The 18466-nt window shown below is 55.0% G+C and overlaps 1 protein-coding gene across 6 annotated transcripts; it reads left to right on the top strand.

Moving 5' to 3' along the window:
- Window positions 1-779: 779 nt before the first annotated feature.
- On the top strand, window positions 780-18466 carry ANKRD13B (ankyrin repeat domain 13B). 6 transcript variants are annotated; one of them, XM_082603787.1, is made up of 15 exons: window positions 780-1117; window positions 11667-11802; window positions 11937-12061; window positions 12149-12194; window positions 12801-12944; window positions 13088-13223; window positions 13300-13366; window positions 14444-14525; window positions 15246-15310; window positions 15531-15661; window positions 15755-15912; window positions 16037-16189; window positions 16307-16470; window positions 16548-16714; window positions 17102-18466. In XM_082603787.1, the coding sequence occupies exons 1-15, from the start codon at window positions 1004-1006 to the stop codon at window positions 17337-17339; spliced, it is 1926 nt and encodes a 641-aa protein (XP_082459913.1). In that variant the 5' UTR covers window positions 780-1003; the 3' UTR covers window positions 17340-18466. The 6 variants fall into 6 exon arrangements, with proteins under 6 accessions (XP_082459913.1, XP_082459914.1, XP_082459912.1 ...); XM_082603788.1 differs by having other exon boundaries at window positions 13034-13223; window positions 16548-16624; XM_082603786.1 differs by having other exon boundaries at window positions 13034-13223; window positions 16548-16624; window positions 17063-18466.

Below are 18466 nucleotides of genomic sequence, written 5' to 3'. Positions count from 1 at the left end.
TCTCCCAGCCTTAATAGACATTCTCTTTCCAACGTCAAATGTGGAAGATGGAGTTTAATTTTAAAAGAAGGCAGGGAAGACTCCTATGCAATATTTCAGGTGCCAGATTCCTGGTTGCTCCAGTGACCCTTGGCACTAACGCCCCGCACCTTTCTCAGGATTCCTCCCATCAGTCACTCTTTTCTTGGAATCTGGATCCTGCTCACGTTCCACTAGGACCCAAACTCAATCCTGAAGGCCACACCTTCCCGCGACCCCTAAGGCTTGAGCAAGGCCTGTAACCCCCTCCTCCCCCAGCAAAAAGCAAAATGCCAGCGGGTGGCGGTGCGCCCCAGTCCAACTGGCGTCAGGACACTGCCTCCGTTCCGGCCAGGCCTGACTCCCTCCCCACTCTCTCAGTGAATCAGGGGACCACTGCGGGACCCTCTCCGGCCTCTCGCCACCCCCAGTTCCACGAGGCGGACTACAAGCCCCATGATGCCGCGGGGCCGAGTTATAACAAGCACTGCCCAGGGCACCCACGTCCCCCTCCTCTCTCCCCCGCATCCCCGCATCCCTAGCCGACCGCTCGGGCTGAGGGCCGGGCTATGCAGCTGCGGGCGCGCGTCCCTGCGGCGGCGGCGGCGGCGTCCCTGGGGCCCTCGCCCCGTGCGCCCCCGCGCCCGCTGCGGGCGCCTGCTCCCTCGGCCGAGCAGCGTCTTTGTACGCGGGGGTGTGGGAGGCGAGGCGCGAGTCCGCGCCGCGCCGCCGAGTGCCCGCGCCCTCTCCGGGCGGGTGGGGGCCTCTCCGCGCCACCCGCCGCCTCGCGAGGACGCCCGCGGCCCGCACCGCCCGCACCGTTCCGGGCGCGCCACCCCCGCCCGCCGGCGCCGCTAGCACATGCCCGAGCCGCAGCCCTGCGAGCAGGCAGCGCTGGCCCCCCGCCCCGCGGCTCCGGGCCCTGGCTCTGGCGCGGTCCCTCCTCCCGGGCCGGGCGCCGCGGCCCCGGCATGAGGAGCGGGCGATGATCCCCGCCAACGCCTCCGCCAAAAAGGGGCCCGAGGGCAAGTACCCGCTGCACTACCTCGTGTGGCACAACCGCCACCGCGAGCTGGAGAAAGAGGTCCTCGCCGGCCAGGTAAGAGCGCCGTCGGGGCGCCGCGAGGACCCCATGGCCGGGCACACCCGCCCGGCTTGGGGAGGGGGCGCGGCGCGGGCTGTCCCGCCCCCCTGGCGAGTTTGCAGCGCTTCTTTGTTCGCAGCCGCCGCTTTTGTGCTGTTGACCCGGAGAGGGTGATGGGAGCGGCCCCCGCCCGCTTCCCTCCGGCCCGGACTGGCGGCCCACACGTGCTCCGGACCCTCCCAGATTGGGGTAGGGGACGCCGTGCCCCTCCTCCGCGGGGGCAGTGAGGGCTGCGGGGAGGGGCTGCCGGCTCCATCTGTGTTCCACGCGGTAGGAGAGTCCGCCCCACTCAGCTCGGCAGCAACACCTCCCGCGTTAGTGTGCGGAGGTGGGCAAGGCCTGCGTAGGGAGTGGGTCACGGGTCAAGGATCAAAGAGGCTGTGACACTCCCAGATATTCCAGCCCCACCCAGTGCCCTCTACCCTCACGATGAGCGCTTATCTGTTTGCTCAGACTGGGCAGAGCCCCTGGATCCCTCAGACCCGGCTCAGGAGTGGGGAGTAAAGAGACCCTCTTGGGTTTAGCCCTGAAGGGCCTTGTCCAGGTGCTGAAAGGCGCTCTCCTGCCCTCTGGTGCTGGGGCCTAGCTTCTAGGCGCTGAGGAAGCGAGGGGCCCTTTGGCCCCTGGCAAGATTTGAGAGTTTGCACACAGAGCAGGCTACCAGGTTCCTCTAGTCAGTGAGAATGGGTGGGTCAGCCAGCTTTGGCTGGGCGGTGGCCTCCAAGAAGATAAGGTAAGGGATGGGGTCTCCTGGCTGTTCTATAGGACCAGGGCAGGCAGGCAGGCAGGCAGAGGTCACAAATAGTTCCCAACTCTGCCATTGGCCTTCAGACACAGGTAGGCACTCGTGGCCTGGACGACTAACCCTCCAGGGTGGGGAGGCAGGAGGGAGAGCTGGGCCCAGGCTGCCCTGGTTCGTCTCCAGTTGAGGCCTGCAGACTTGGCCTAGATCTGAGATCCTGGGGCCATGGGCTGGGAGTGGTTTGCTAAGGCATTGCCCCTTTGGGAATATGCCTTTTGAGGGCCACTTCCTGAGTCACAGGAAGTTCAGTTTAAGGAGCTGTCTGCTTCCCAAGGGAAGAGTGAGGTGGAAAGCAGGCCATCCCCAGATGGTGAGCAAATTGAGGGTCAGAGTGTGTCTCTGAATTCCACCACTGAGCCCTCAGACCAGTGCAGCACCCAGCTCTGCATAGCAGTCCCAGGAAGTGTTGGGGTGACCTGAGCCTCCATCTCTGGTCGGGGTGTCCACTTTCATTCTACCTCTGCTTCCACAAGGATGCTCCAGGTTGCTCCTCAGACCACGTCTCTGTTTATCCATCATAAAGGAAGTGGTTTGCAGCCACTGGTAAAGGAAGCGAGGTCAGAGTGGTGGATCCTGTGGGACAAAGATGAACAAACCAGGCACAGCCCATGCCCTCCAGGAAACCCTGTTCTGGTGAAGCAAGTGTGAACAGGGAAGTACAGTGTGATGTGCAGGGTGCTAAAACAGTCCAGCCTCTTCTGGCTCTTCTCTGCTTTCCTCCCCTTGAGGGCAAGAGAAGACAAGCCTCTGATAGAGGTTACAGCTGGAGGGATTTAAGTATGATCTGAGAGGAACTTCCCAATGGGATGGTTGACGGTTGGTCGAAGAATTTTTAGGCAGATAGCTAGTGGCTGAATGTCCAGAACACCTCAGTCACACTCCCTTGCCCAAGGGGTGGGTGGTCCTTTTCTTGCAGAGATTGGAGAGAGGCAGAATGCCTTAGAAGAAAAGGCTTTTTCACCCAGGCCTCTCTGATTGACAGTCCTCAGGTCAGCAGTCATCTTCCTGGGGTGAGGCTGGATGGGGAGCACTGGAACCCGCTGCATGTAGGGGTGGTTTGGACCACTGAGTGTGTTCCTCTTTGCTCCCCTCAGGCTGCCACAGAAACCAGGGACCAGGTTCACCCCATCCCCACCCACTCATCCCCTCACCCTGGTGAGTTTTTGTCTTCCTGAAACGGATACTGCCTGCCCTGATCCAGGCCAGGGGGAATATAGGGCACTGGTTGATATTAAACCCTTCTTCAACCATAAAGGAGTCAGGGGTGCCAAGAAGGGGAATGCCGGTCAGTCTGGGTGGGAGAGCCCCCTGGCTGTATTTCGACTCCAGGACTGACCCAGAGTGATGCTTGCATCCAGATGTGCACTGCTCAGTCCCCAGGGCCTCAGACTCCCAGGGAGAACTGAGGATGCCCACCCCAGCCATTTTCTGCAGGTGATGGGTCTGGGGGCAGCCACTTAACATCATAATGAAACCCTGTAGACCCCAGGCATCTCATCTGGGGGTCCCTGATCTCTGGTCCTTCTGGCACCCACTGTCACAGAAAACAGCTGGGTTTTCCTCAAACACACAGCAGCTGGGTTTCCCTGGTCTTCACTTGTCATAGCTGCCTCTTCTTCACTCCAAGAAAGCCCCGCAGAAGCCCTCCTGTGGGCAGGCTTGGCAATGCTGGCCAAGGACGAGGGGGATGGCACGGCAGGCTTCTGAGCAGGTTCATGGGGCCTGGACGCAGGGAGGGGCGGGGAGATGGGAGGTGCTCAGCGGGTGTTTTTTGGTGAAGGGAAGGGTCCATGATCACCCCTAGCCAACACCCAGCAATACAATGGTTGCTGGGTGCCCTGCTTCCTGCCACACACCTGCTCTGCCAGGTTGGGAGGGGGCAGGGGGTTGTAGGGTAGTGGATGTGCCAGTTCCCTCTTGGCTGGCATGAGGCCTGAGGTCCAGACAGCTGGGCATGGCCTTGGTTCTGGAGTCATGCGTCCCTGGTGTTCCCTGGGGGTGGGAGGTGGAGGTTAGACTGAATAGCTCCCTGTGGGAGGGCCAAGGAGAGCAGGATTCTTCCCAGGCAACAGGCACTCTGGAGGGGGCTGGACTGTGGTCCTAGAGAAACATTTTCTTTTTTCCGGCGGCTGCCTCCACCATGGTCCTCCTTCCTGCTTTCCCCGGTTCATCCTTCTGACCTAGAGGCAGGTGAGATGGGATCGTGGGGCCCCTGGATACTCAGACAGAGGCTGCCTCGCCCAAAGTACCTGTTGTGTCCAGGAGCACCTGTGATCCCTTCTCCTCGCAAAGTAGGCAGTCCTGGGTATGGGCTGTCACCACAGCTGATGAGTTGGGAAGCTCAGGAGAGGGAGCCACAAACCCTAGAAACCAAATATCAATGTGTCTGGGATGAGGGGGAGGGGCTGTGTGGGGCAGGATGGAGGGGGTGGGCGGAGGGCGTGGGCGGAGGGGGAGTCAGCAGGTGCCACCCCCACTGGCCCAACTCCACTTGGGGAAGCATCTTGCTTCCCTCCCCCCGTTGAGTGAGCTCAGGCCTGCCTGGTGGGACAGCAGAGGAGCAGTGGCCACACCAGACTCTGGCTGTCTTCCCTGGGGCTGGGGGAGGGAGCGGGGCAAGGAAAGGAGACGCAAGCTGAGCAGGCTCTGGGCCCCAGGCTCTGGGCCCCTCACCTTGCTTCTCCAGCACCTGTGTTTAGTCTATACGTTTGGCATGTTCTTATAAGATTTCACCTAACGAAAGGGCTCTAATGCTAAACAACCTGCTAGTGCATGTGGGTTCAAGGAGTGTGCATGTGCAAATACGCTGGCAAATACGTGTGTTACATGAGTAGAGGCCTGCAGGCCAGAGGGCAGCTGGGCACACATGTGCTTGTACACTTAGGGATGCACATGTACAGTGAGTGTGGGTGCAGGAGTAAGAGTGTGTGTCCTTATGGTACCTGTACAAGTGTGTGTGTGTGTGTGTGTGTGTGTGTGTGCGCGCGCGCAGGCAGGTGCCTGAGTGGAAGCAGGGAGACTCTGCCCAGGGAGCCCCAGCTCCTAAGCTCGAAAGACCCCTGCTTTTGGCTCCAGCTGAGGCCAGCTGGGGTGCAGAGTTTCCATTCTCTTGGTGGGGAGGGCTGGCTATTGGGTTTCATGGGAAACCTTTTCATTCCAGCAATTAAATAGCAGCAGGCCTTTGCCGAGGAAATTAATGAATTCTCCCACCTGGGCCCCCAGCAAGGTGCCTCTTCCCCTGCGGGCCCAGCTTTGGACGGGTGAGGGGGAACTTCTTTGGGGCTCGGCTGGCAGTATGCAGGGCTGATGTTGGCCCTGGAAGACAGCGGTGCCTTGGGGACTCTGGGGAGTTGGGAGAGCTCCTGTGGAGTGGGGGCAGGGAGGGCACCCCTGCCTGGCAGGCAGTGCCAGCCTCTCTGTGGAGCCTGGAGCTGGGGCACCTGAGGGGGAAGGAGGCGGGCGGCATCTGGAGCCCCGGGCCCGGGCCCTGCTGGCTCCCTGGGGCCTTGATAGCAGCAGCAGCATCTGGGGCAGGGCCGGTGGGAGGCATGGGTGGCTGGGCTGCGGCCCCATGGGAAGGCCTCTTCCTGACACCCTCCATGACCCAGCCAGCTCAGGGTCTATGGATCCTGCATCACTCCCACCCCAGGACTCAGGACCCCACCCAGGTCGGACCCTGAGGGGCCCAGCTCAACCCGTAAGAGGCTCCCCTCCCCTCTGGGGAGCTCATGTAGAGGAGCAGCAGGGGGGCCACTCACAGGGGCCAGGCACAGTTTTGGGGTTTTTTTGAGGCTCCCAGTATATTTAAAAATGAAGAAATGCCAACACAGGGTTATAAAACTTATATAAATCTGAATTATTTTAAATGTTTTATTTTTGACAAAGGAGTTCCCACTCATGTTTAAAATATTTAACTGTTGCTAGAAGGTAGCAGCCCTCACTACTTTCCCACTCCTCTCAGACGCAACCACTTTGAACTCTTTAGGCTGTTTTGGTATTTGCCTCCATAATTATAAGCACTATACAAGTATTTACTGGTTAATCAATTTTACACTTTACTGCCTTGCCTTCCTTCCCCATGTCCCTTAAAAAGTCATCTATGCATTTGTTTAATAAATATTTATTAAGCACCAGTTATGTGCCAGATGCTGTCCAGAGACTGGGGATGTAGCACTGAACAAGACAGACTGTCCCTCTGTGGGGCTTACAGTCTAGGAGAGGGAGACAATGAAAAAATAACTAAGCAGTTTAATGTTGGCAGAGAACTAGAGCAGGATAAGGGACAATAGATAGATAAATAGCAACTGACATTTGAGATGGGTTGTCAGGACCAGCCTTTCTAAGGAGGTGACATTTGAGCGGTGGCCTGAATGAAGTGAGAGAAGCAGCTTTGTGGCTGCTAGTACCCAGGAGAAGATGGTTCCGGAGAAGGCTGATATGCAGGAGTGGAGCTTGGAGAGATGGGAGAGCATGTGAGTTCAAAGAGACGTCCAGGCTTCTTTTCTCAACTGGATGGGAAGCCATGGAGAGATTTTGAGCTAAGGGGCGTCAGGATCTGAGGAATATTTCACAGGATGACAGCACTTATGATGGGCCCTGTGAAGAACAGACCTAAGGAACCAAGAGAAGAGTGGGCGGAATTAGGTGACAGATGGGGTGGCCACGACCAGGAGGGTAGCCTGAAGGTGGTGAAAACTAAGATGACTTTGGATCTATTTTGAAGGTAGAGCCTGTAAGGTCAAATTTTACTGATGGACTAGATATGGAAGGTGAGAGAAAAAGAAGAGATAAAAACAGTCCTAATGTTTCTTACCTGGAAAGGGAGTGAACTGAGGTGCTGTTTACTGTGATGGGAGAACTGGGGCAGGTGAAGCTGTCCAGGTATGGCTGGCATAAAGAAAGCAATGGAGGGCTTCCCTGGTGGCGCAGTGGTTGAGAATCTGCCTGCTAATGCAGGGGACATGGGTTCGAGCCCTGGTCTGGGAAGATCCCACATGCTGCGGAGCAACTAGGCCCGTGAGCCACAACTACTGAGCCTGCGCGTCTGGAGCCTGTGCTCCGCAACAAGAGAGGCCGCGATAGTGAGAGGCCCGTGCACCACGATGAAGAGTGGCCCCCACTTGCCACAAGTAGAGAAAGCCCTCGCACAAAAACGAAGACCCAACACAGCCGAAAATAAATAAATTAAAGTACCCTTAATTTAAAAAAAAAAAAAAGCAAGGGAAGGAAGTCACAGGTCAGAACGTCCCATTTTGTTTCATGAATTCAATTTCCTTTTCATATTTTTCTCAGGGTGTAAATTACTGTCCGTCCCCCCCCCCGCCAAATTTTTTTTTCTTCTGTTTCCTGCATTGACAGTTGTTTCCTCTGGGTTTTTAGCATCTATTTACATGTTTTGGTATCTTTCATGTTGGCAGCTTTCCTCAAGTGTCCAGTCACCCTCGGCTCTTGGGGCATATTTAAGGATGGGGGTGTGGAGCTTATTAACGAATGGGTGCTGCTCTAAGATGATTGGCCTGCTTATTGTTAGGATCCCCAAATTTCTGTACCCAGAGGTCTGTGGTGCCTCTAGTTTCTGCAAGAAAGAATTCTCCAGTCTCCTGCTAGGGGTAGGATGGAGCAGTGTTATGTGCAGTCTGGCTGTCAGGGGTTCAGGACTTGAGGCAGGGAAGGGACTGGGCTTTCACTGTTCACCAGTTTTCAGTCCCATGACCTCATCCTCAGACCAATGTCCGAGTTTAGTACATCTGAAGCTCCATTTCTATAAAGAATAAACCCTTGGCATCCTGTGGAGAGGAAGGGGGGCATCTCCCAGCTTTACAAGATTGGGGAGGGGGTTCTGAATTTTAACCAGACCCCCCTGTATTCAGTCCTGAGCCTTTCTCCCACCCCTGCTGTTCCCACTGCCTGCATGTTTTACACCTGTCAAGGGTGCTAAGGGGGGAATCTAGCTTGCTAACCACTGGGGTTTCCCTCTGTGAATGCTTGGGTTCTAGTACCTTCTGTTCCCTTAAGTCAATTGTGATGCCCCAGCCACTTTCTTGTGGGTTTTAAATATTTTATTGGCATTCTTATACTTGCTCACATTATTTACTTTTATTTTTTTTAATGTGGTTGTGCCGGGTCTTAGTTGCGGCAGGTGGCGGGTTCCTTAGTTGCAGCAGGCGGGCTCCTTAGTTGCAGCATGCAAACTCTTAGTTGCAGCATGCATATGGGATCTAGCTCCCTGACCAGGGATCGAAGCTGGGCCCCCTGCACTGGGAGCGCAGAGTCTTAACCACTGCACCACGAGGGAAGTCCATCACACATTTACCTTTTGAGGCAATCTTCATTCCTTTGTATAGATCTAAGTTTCCATCTGGTATCATTTTCCTTCTACTTGAATAACTTCATTTAACATTTCTTGCATGTCTTCTGGTGATAAATTCTCTTAGCTCTTGTTTGTCCATAAAAGTCTTTATTCCCCCATTTCATTTTTGAAGTATATTTTTCACAGGATATAGAATTCTAGGTTGACAGTTTTTCCCCCAGCACTTCAAAGATTTCATTCTGTTGTCTTCTAGCTTGCATGGTTACTGATGAAAAGTATGTAGTATTTCCTACATTTGTCCTTACATACATAGCGTGTCTCAATTCTCAAAATGCTTTCCACAACATTGTAAATCAACTATACTCAAATAAAAAAATTTTTTTAATGCTTTTAAGATTTTCTTTTTATCGTTAGTTTTCAGCATTTGATTATGATGGGCCTTGGCATAGGTTTTTTGGTGTTTTTCTTCCTTGGGATTCATTGAGTTCCTTGGTTCTGTGGATTTATCATTGTATTAGTTTCCGCAACAAATTACCACAGACTGGGTGGGTTAAAACAACAAAAATTTATTCTCTCATCATTTTAGAAGCCCAGATTCAAGGTATCAGCTCCACTCCTTCCAAAGTCTCTAGGGGAGAGAGACTCCTTCCTTGTCTCTTCAAGCTTCTGGCGGCTCCAAGCATTCCTTGGCTTGTGGTTGCATAGCTTCAGTCTCTGCCTGCATCTTCACATGGAACTTCTCTGTGTGTGTGTTTTATAAACTGGATTTAGGGCCTACCTGGATAATTCAGGCTGATCTCATTTTAAGATCCTTAACTTAATTATGTCTGCAAAGACCCTTTTTCCAAATAAGGTCACATTCACAGGTTCTAGCAGTTAAGACGTAGACTATATTTTGTGGGGGCACCACCATTCAACTTACTACAGTAGTTTTTTTTAAATCAAATTTGGAAATTTTTTGGCTATTTCTTTAAATTTGTCTTATGCCTCCACTTCCTTATCCTATCCTGTGGACTCCAATTATACATATGTTAGAATGCCTTATAGTGTCTCACAGATTGCTGAGGCTGTTTGAATGTTTTTCGATACTTTTTTTCTCCTCTGTTCTTCAGTTTGTACAGTTCTGTTGCTGTATCTTTAAATTCACTGATCTTCTTTTTATTCTGTAGTGTCTAGTCTACTGTTAATTCTATCCAGTGAAAATTTCATTTCAGATATTGTACTTTTTATCTCCCATTTCTTTCCCTGTGAATGTTGTGTTTTTCTTTAAACTTTTGAGCATATCGAGCCATTCATCTTTGTTTCTATTAAATGATTTTTCTCATGATTATGGGTTTTATATTTTCCTACTTCTGTGCATGTCTAGTCTTTTTTAACTGGATGTTGGACATTGTAAATGTTGCGATGTTAAGCACTGGGATATTGTTGTCTTCCTTTAGAGAGCGTTAGACTTTGTTCTGGCAGCCTAAGTTAAGTTACTTGCAAATCAGTTTGATCTTTTGGAGCTTATTTTTTATCTTTATTAGATTAGGTCTGGGTGAGCCTTTTCTCTTGGGATAGGATTCCTACTCCTAAGGTATAACCCTTCTTGGGTCTCTTGAATACCCTGGGTGATCAACAAGGACTCTCTACTCTAGCAGGTTGGAGCTTGAATGTCTCCCTGCCATGGGTGAGCTCTGAGAATTTATCAGCCTATTGTTCCTTTTCTGCCTGGTTTTGTTGAGTTTCACTCTACACATGTGAAGTTTAGTATTCAGCAAAGATTCAAAGGGACCATATGCAGATTTCTGGAGTTTTTTTTTTCTTTTTTTTTTTTCACATAGCTCACTTCTTCCTGGAACTCTGCCCTGCAACTTCTAGCTACCTCAGCCTCCCTGAACTCCTCTCTCCTTAACTCGTCAGCAAGACTACCATGCTCTGCTGGGGATTACCCTACCTGAATTGCTGTCTGGAATATTCCTCCAAGTAGAAACTTAGGCAATCATAGAGCCCACCTTGTTTGTTTCTCTTACTTCAGGGATCACAGTCCTGGACTAATTGTTGCCTAATGTTTGAAAACAATTATTTCATGTATTTTGAAGCAATAGTTTTCTCTGTTTGGTCGGAGGGTAATATCAGTTATCTCATCATATTGGAGTAGAAGCCTTTTCCTGGCATTTTAATCAAGTTTTGGGGAGGAGAAAAGGAGTTACATACACGTGGTCAGTTCACATACTTAAGCAGGAGTCCTAGTCTCCTGAAATATATCTAAATATTTATGTTTAACAAACATATGCTTTTATCATGCAACAAAAATCTCATGTAGAGAGTCTGCCTGGTAATGCAGGGGACACGGGTTTGAGCCCTGGTCTGGGAGGATCCCACATGCCGCGGAGCAACTAGGCCCGTGAGCCATAACTACTGAGCCTGCGCATCTGGAGCCTGTGCTCCGCAACAAGAGAGGCCGCAATAGTGAGAGGCCCGTGCACCGCGATGAACAGTGGCCCCCACTTGCCACAAGTAGAGAAAGCCCTCGCACAGAAACGAAGACCCAACACAGCAAAAATAAATAAATAAATTAATAAACGCCTTCCCCCAACATCTTCTAAAAAGAAAAAAAAATCTCATGTAATATAATCATGTTATTCACAAAACAATAATAGTATTTATAAAAAATGTTAATACATAGCGTCCCATAGGCACAGGACATGGGTTTGAAGTTATACCATGAACATATTCTTTCATTCTTATCAATGTATTACTGCAACTGTTTGCTAAACCTCTCAGGGATAATGTCAATGATCTAAATTGGTGGCCCTTCCTGAAGGTGTGGCCTTTTTTTGGGGGGGGTGGTACGCGGGCCTCTCACTGTTGTGGCCTCTCCCGTTGCGGAGCACAGGCTCCGGACGCACAGGCCCAGCGGCCGTGGCTCACGGGCCCAGCCGCTCCGCAGCATGTGGGATCTTCCCAGACCAGGGCACGAACCCGTGTCCCCTGTATCAGCAGGCAGACTCTCAACGACTGTGCCACCAGGGAAGCCCTGAAGGTGTGGTCTTGGACCCCTAGGATAGGTCCTGTCTCAGGTGCCCTCCCTGGCCAAGAGTCTTTCTAGACCACACTTCGGGCCCAGGCTTACTCTTCACAGGCAGACTACTGGGCCTTGGAAGAGTGAACCCAGTCAGGGCACCTAGGTGGACAGGAAAGGAAGTCCTTCCCTTTCTCAGAGTTACTTCCCACCCTCTCCTGCAAGCCCCTTTCCCCTCACCTGACCCCAGCTCATTGTGTCTATTTTTTCCAGTGCCTTCTGAGATGGGCAAGCCAGGACAGCTAGGTGTTTGCTGCCTGCCTAGAGGCTGTTAGGCTTAGATGGGCTACCTCAGAAGTGACCAGGGCGACCTCTTCACCTCTTCCAGGTGGACATCGAGCAGCTGGATCCCCGTGGGCGGACTCCCCTGCACCTGGCCACCACCCTGGGGCACCTCGAGTGTGCCCGCGTGCTCCTGGCACACGGCGCAGATGTGGGCAGGGAGAATCGCAGCGGCTGGACAGGTGGGCACCCCTACTCACCCCTGCCCCACAGCCTGGGTCTCCCGGCATCATATCCTCACCTCTGATTGGTTGAAGGGAGCCCTAGGCAGGGTGCTGCCGTGTGACACTGCCTCTTGCCCACACCCCGCCCCCAGTGCTTCAGGAAGCTGTGAGTACCCGGGACCTGGAGCTGGTGCAGCTGGTGCTGCGGTACCGGGACTACCAGCGGGTGGTGAAGCGGCTGGCAGGCATCCCTGTGCTCCTGGAGAAGCTGCGCAAGGTGAGGGCCAGCCTCTCAGCCTCCCCACCACGGTCTTTGAACACTGTCTCTAGCGCAGGCTTAGCCACTCTCCTCTTCATCCTCCAGGCCCAGGACTTCTACGTGGAGATGAAATGGGAGTTCACTAGCTGGGGTAAGAGGGGCTGACGGGGGCCTCTCTGGGCACTCTCCCACCTCAGGGCTTCTGCACTTGCTGCTTCCCTGCCTAGAGCACTCTTCCCATCGCTCTCCCATGGCTCCTCTCACCTCTTAGCTCTCAGCTCATTGCTACCTCTTCCTGAGGCCTTTCCTCAATGCCTCTATTGATTCCGTTATTATTTCCTTTACTTTGTAATGACTGGCTCATTTGTTTGTTACTTGTCACCCCTTACTAGAAGGTGAGCTCCAAGAGGGCAGGGGTCCTGTCTTGTTCAATGTTGTATCCCCAGTGCCTGGCACATAGTAGGTGTTTAATAAATATTTGTTGGAAGACTAGATGAAAGGTTGAGTGAGTGAATTAAATGGTGGATACTAGGGACTTGGTGGTGGCTGAGTCATGCCTGTCCCCAGCCTCAGGTTGTTCACTTCTGAGTGACTGTGGTCTACATTTGTGGGGGGGAACTGGGGCAGGGGCTGCTCTCCCACCGGTTCCCTTACCCGTTCCCAGCCACACTCCTGACCCTGACCCCCATGCTCTGAGGTGGCCGAGGGTGGTGGGCCAGATAAACTGAAGCCACCTCTGACCTTCTCTTCAACCTAGTGCCCCTGGTGTCCAAGATCTGCCCCAGTGACACCTACAAAGTGTGGAAGAGTGGGCAGAACCTTCGGGTAGACACCACACTTCTGGGCTTTGACCACATGACGTGGCAGCGAGGGAACCGCAGCTTTGTCTTCAGGGGCCAAGGTCAGGCAGGCGGGATATGGGGCAGGGTGGGGAGCCTGGGGACAGCCCCCTGAGACCCCTGACCCCCTGTGCTATTCTGCGGCTGGCAGACACGAGCGCCGTGGTCATGGAGATTGACCACGACCGCCGGGTGGTGTACACAGAGACCCTGGCTCTGGCTGGGCAGGACCGTGAGCTACTGCTGGCTGCTGCCCAGCCCACTGAGGAGCAGGTGCTGAGCCGGCTCACCGCACCCGTCGTCACCACGCAGCTCGACACCAAGAACATCTCCTTTGAGAGGTGAGTGGGCATGGCCTCGGAAGCCTGGAGCCAGCCCGGTGGATGCCCCCTCACCGAGACCACGCTGCTTCCCTAGGAACAAGACCGGCATCCTGGGCTGGCGCAGCGAGAAGACCGAGATGGTGAATGGGTATGAAGCCAAGGTGAGGTCATAGCTCCTGGGTGCCAGCCCCACCACACTCTTGCCTATAGCGAGCTGGGCAGGGGTTTCCTGACCATGCTTTCTCGGCCTTGGAGGTGCAGAGGCAATGCAGCGTGGAGGCAAGGTCATGAGACTAAGAGGCAACTGATGAGAATGGCCGGCATTTATTGAGCACCGAATATTATGTTCATGCTCAAGGCTCTGTTCTGACATTTTAAATGTATGTACTTGTATGTATGTATGTGTGTCTATGTACACATGCACACATGTCTATGTATATACGTGTGTATGTCTCACACACACACACACACTCATTTAATCCTCACGACAACCCTTTCGGGTAGATGCTATTATTATTCCCATTTTACAGAGGTTTATCGAGCCCTTTCCACCGTTTCCCATTTAATCTTCACAACTCTATGAAGTAGGGAACTGGCCCATTTTAGGATGAGGAAGCAGGGGCTTGGAGTGACTAAGTGGCCAGTACAAGGTTGCCCAGAGCCAAGCTTCAGACCCAGCTGGCTGACTCCAAAGCCAGGCCTTTACCCCTAAGAAGACTGTTGTGGGGCACCCCCAGCAGTCACTCTGGGACCCCCATATCACCCATGTGGGGCCATGTGGTGAAGGGTCTAACCAATGCAAGTTTCTGTGTCGTTGTTGTTTCCTCCTGGAAGCCTTCCCTGGTTCACAGGCTGGGTTATGGCCTCTGGTTTTTGTTCCCACAGTCCTGTGCTCTCCCCATTAGAGCATGTATCACACTGCGTTATTACTGTCCATTGTCTTCTTGATTGTGAGCCTCAAGAGGGCAAGGATCGTGTCTGGCCATGCTTGTTCACCACTGTATCCCTGACGGCTGCCTCAGTGCCTGGCTTATAAAGCCTCCTCACAAAATGTTTGTTGAATGAATAAGAGAACTGAATGAATAACTTCATATAATTACTTGCCCAAAGGCCTGGAGATTGGAGCTGACAGCACCCCCCTCCCCTGACCGTTCCTTGTAGGAAGTGTTCATAACGCCCTTAGGGGCAGAGTAGGGGTCGCAAAGCTGTCTGTGAGTCCTTTCCTCATCTGTCCCCAGGTATATGGGGCATCCAATGTGGAGCTCATCACCCGGACACGGACAGAGCATCTTTCAGAACAGCACAAGGGCAAGGTCAAAGGTAATGAGGCAGAGGTGGATGGGGGCGTGGGGGGAGGAACCAGCCCCACTCAAGCGCCTCCATCAGTATTTCCTCTGACATCCCAGCAAGAGCCAGGATAGTTTATTCAGTCAAATAGGTTTCAATTCAAGTGCTAAATCCTAGTGATTGGTAGTGGTTGCCTAGAGTGCTGTTAAGATTCTAAGGCAACATTTGGGCTCAACAGGAAGGAATGCTACAATTGATTACTAATATCTGCATTGGATTTGGGGCAGGGGGGAATGTCATGTACGCTGTTTGTTGGCCATTCTAGTCTAGTGGGACATACCCTAGGCAGAAGGACAGGGGCCCTGCCACTGATTCTCTGTGCCCACTGATACTACGACTGACTCTCTAGGCACCAGTTAGTCTGTCTAAAGTGGATAGACATAATTCCCACCTCACAAGAGAACAAAATGAAGTTAACGTGGATGCACCTGAAGGAAAACACATACACATGCATACCCCAAAACATTTCTGGACGTTTCTCCTGAGCCCCAGGCCTACTTTTATTCCAGCTGTGCTTATGGTGGTCCTGCCCCTGCCCCTTGGAGTCCTCAACCACCTTCAGGTGAAGGTGCCGGGGTGTGTGGTGGGGGTGAGCAATCCTCCCTCCCCCCAGGGACCAGCCTCCTCCCTGGGTCTTGGGTGCTATCACTTCTGAGGACTGCAGTGTCCTCTGAAATGCCATATTTCTTGCAGGCTGTAAGACACCTCTGCAGTCCTTCCTGGGAATTGCTGAGCAGCATGGGGGCCCCCAAAATGGGGTGAGTGTGTGTAAGGGGTACCCCTCTGTGGAAGGGTGTGCATGGGGATCAGGAGGAAGTCTGGGAGGCACCCTGTGGGGAATTCCTTTCTTTCCACAATGCCCAAGGCCCTGTCAACTCCACAGTGGCGGGGGAACAGATCCGGGGCTTGTAATACCAAGTGGCTGGCCTGGCCTCAGGGACTGAGAAGGGCTCATAAGCCCCTCCCTGTGTGGTACAGACCCTGATCACTCAGACCCTGAGCCAAGCCAACCCCACTGCCATCACCGCAGAAGAGTACTTCAATCCCAACTTTGAGCTTGGCAACCGTGACATGGGCCGACCCATGGAACTGACCACCAAGACACAGAAGTGAGGCCCCATGGTGGTGCTGGGGAAGGGTGGGCAGGGCTGGGAGGCCATGGCTTCTACAATGTCCCTCACCCCTTGGGATCTGGGGCACAGGTTCAAGGCCAAGCTGTGGCTGTGTGAGGAGCATCCCCTGTCCCTGTGTGAGCAGGTGGCCCCCATCATTGACCTCATGGCCGTCAGCAATGCACTCTTTGCCAAGCTCCGGGATTTCATTACCCTGCGCCTGCCTCCGGGATTCCCTGTCAAGATTGGTGAGGCTCCACCCCCATTTCCCTTGAGCAGCTATTGGGAGGATGGGGCTTAGAGGAGGTAAAGAGTGGATACCTAAGGTGTGAGGGAGTGGGTGGTGGCGCCTGATGGTTTCTGCATCCTCAGAAATCCCGATTTTCCACATCCTCAACGCCCGCATCACCTTCGGGAACCTCAATGGCTGCGATGAGCCGGTGCCGTTGGTGCGAGGCAGCCCCAGCAGCGAGACCCCTTCCCCAGGCAGTGACTCCTCCAGTGTCAGCAGCTCCAGTTCCACAAGTGAGACCCTGTCCCGCCCTGAGCCCGCCCTCACTTCCCCTCCCCACCGAGCACTTCCCCGGGAGTGGCCGGGAGGGGAGGTCTGGTCCACTCTGACCCACAGCCCGGCGCCCCCAGCCTCGTGCCGCGGCTGCGAGATCTCCCCCGCGTTGTTCGAGGCCCCACGCGGCTACAGCGTGCTGGGCGGCCAGCGAGAGGCCGCCACCCGCGACGACGATGACGACCTGCTGCAGTTCGCCATCCAGCAGAGCCTGCTTGAGGCGGGCAGTGAGTATGACCAGGTGTGTCCCCGCGGCCGCACGGGGCCACTGGACTGCAGTGCCGCCACAGCTAACTGGCTCACCCCGCCTCCGCCCAGGTCACCATCTGGGAGGCGCTAACCAACAGCAAACCGGGCACTCACCCCATGTCCTACGAGGGTCGCCGACAGGACAGGTCAGTGCCCGCCCGTCCTGAGAGGGTTTGGAGACGCCTATTCCCCCACCTCCCATACACGTGCACAGAGAACACCAGGGCCCTGTCACGGTGCGTATGAACACTGCCGCATGAGCACCCCTCTTGGCCCAGAGGAACCGTGGTACCGTCATCAGGGACCCTACTGGTTTCAAGATGGCGTCTACCACCACCACCCGTTCCTGACTCAGGGGTGGGTGCGCAGTACTCCACACGCGGCCTTAGAGCCTTCACAGACCCTCGCCAGACAGAATGTCGGGGCTGGGGTTCTAGAAGACTGGGAGGATGGGCTTTGCAGGACCTGGGACCAGCTCCTACCGGGTGGGAGGGAGCCAGGGAGGCTTCTACCTCCACTGGAGGGTGTTGAGGCCTGCGCTGTCCCGGGGCCTCCACACCGTCTCCCGCCCCGCATACGGGCAGATGCGCCCGGAGCCCTCGACGTATCTTACCTGCCTCCAGGAGCGCTCCGCCTACGCCGCAGCGCCAGTCCACAACCCCCGCGGGCTTGGCGTCCGTCCCCAGCCCTCGGCCCAGCCCGCGCCCAGGCCAAGGCGGCCACGTGTTCCGGAGCTACGATGAACAGCTGCGGCTGGCCATGGAGCTGTCTGCGCAGGAGCAGGAGGAGCGGCGGCGGCGCGCGCGCCAGGAGGAGGAGGAGCTGGAGCGCATCCTGCGGCTCTCTCTGACTGAGCAGTAGCGCCCACTGCCGGGCCCCTTGGCCACGCCCCGCGGGACCCGCCCCGGAGCGAGAGTCGCCCCTCCTGCGCGCTCTCCGAGCTGAGTCCGGAGACACGAACCGCCGCCTCGGGGGCGTAGCGGCGCACCCGGCACCAGATGGGGAGGGGTTCGGCCCGACCGTGGGGTACCTTCCTGGAGGCAGCTGGCACGGCCCGGCTCCCCTGCTTTGCTGTATCCTGACCCCACCCCACTCCCCTGGGCTCTGACCGGTCCAAGGGCGGAGCCAAGCCGTTTGAGGGGGAGACGGTCCTTAGAGGAGCACTGTCTCCATCCCTTGCTCCTTCTGGCCGGTCCTCCTTTCTGCTCACTGACCCCACTCCAGGACACTGCCCGTGAAGCCTTTGCATCTCCGCTCTTCACCCCCGGGGCGCCGCTGAGCTCCCCACGTGCTGTGTGGCTGCTTCGTCCTAGACACAAACCAGCACGTCAAGGGCCCAGCTCCTCCCCGACCCCGGCATTTCAGCGTCAAGTGCACTTAGCGGGGTGCCCGGCTCCCCCAGCCCCCACACCCCTCCCGGGTCTCAGGGTGGTCCCAGCTTCTCTTTGGGTGACCACAGAGGTTGGAGTCCCCATCCCCAAGGCACGTTTTTGTGAGCAGGGAGGGTGCCCAAGGTGGCCCCAGGTCTGGGCAAGGCCTGGCTCCCTCGTGGTGTCTTGGCGAATGGGGGGGGCATAGTGGGCGTGGGGCAAACACCAGACTGGACACAGGGGTTGCCCAGGGCCCTGGCACCACCATCCATCCCTTCCCACCAGCTGCTGCTAGCCCTCTGTGGTTGTGCATCCTACTTTCCCCCCACCCAGGGGCTGACTCCAAAACCCTTCATCCAATGGTGCTAACCCCCGGCTCTCCCCTGCCCCACCCCACCACCCAGAGAAGCACAGACCCCGCCAGGGGCAGGGGCCCACTGCACACCCTTGTCTGGGTTCTCTCGGACTGGCCTTCCTGGCTCAGCCAGTGAGGCTTGGAAGGGACACGAAAGCGATGGAAGAAAACAACAAAGGGAAGCTGTTCCTCTCACCCTCTTCCCTGATGCCAGGGGCACCAGACTGATTCTGAGGCTCAAATAAAAGAGGCTTCAAACCCGA

This window comes from Mesoplodon mirus (genome assembly GCF_964341445.2).
Source record: "Mesoplodon mirus genome assembly, chromosome: 18".
Taxonomy (NCBI): domain Eukaryota; kingdom Metazoa; phylum Chordata; class Mammalia; order Artiodactyla; family Ziphiidae; genus Mesoplodon; species Mesoplodon mirus.
This window is presented reverse-complemented; position numbering and strand designations above follow the sequence as displayed.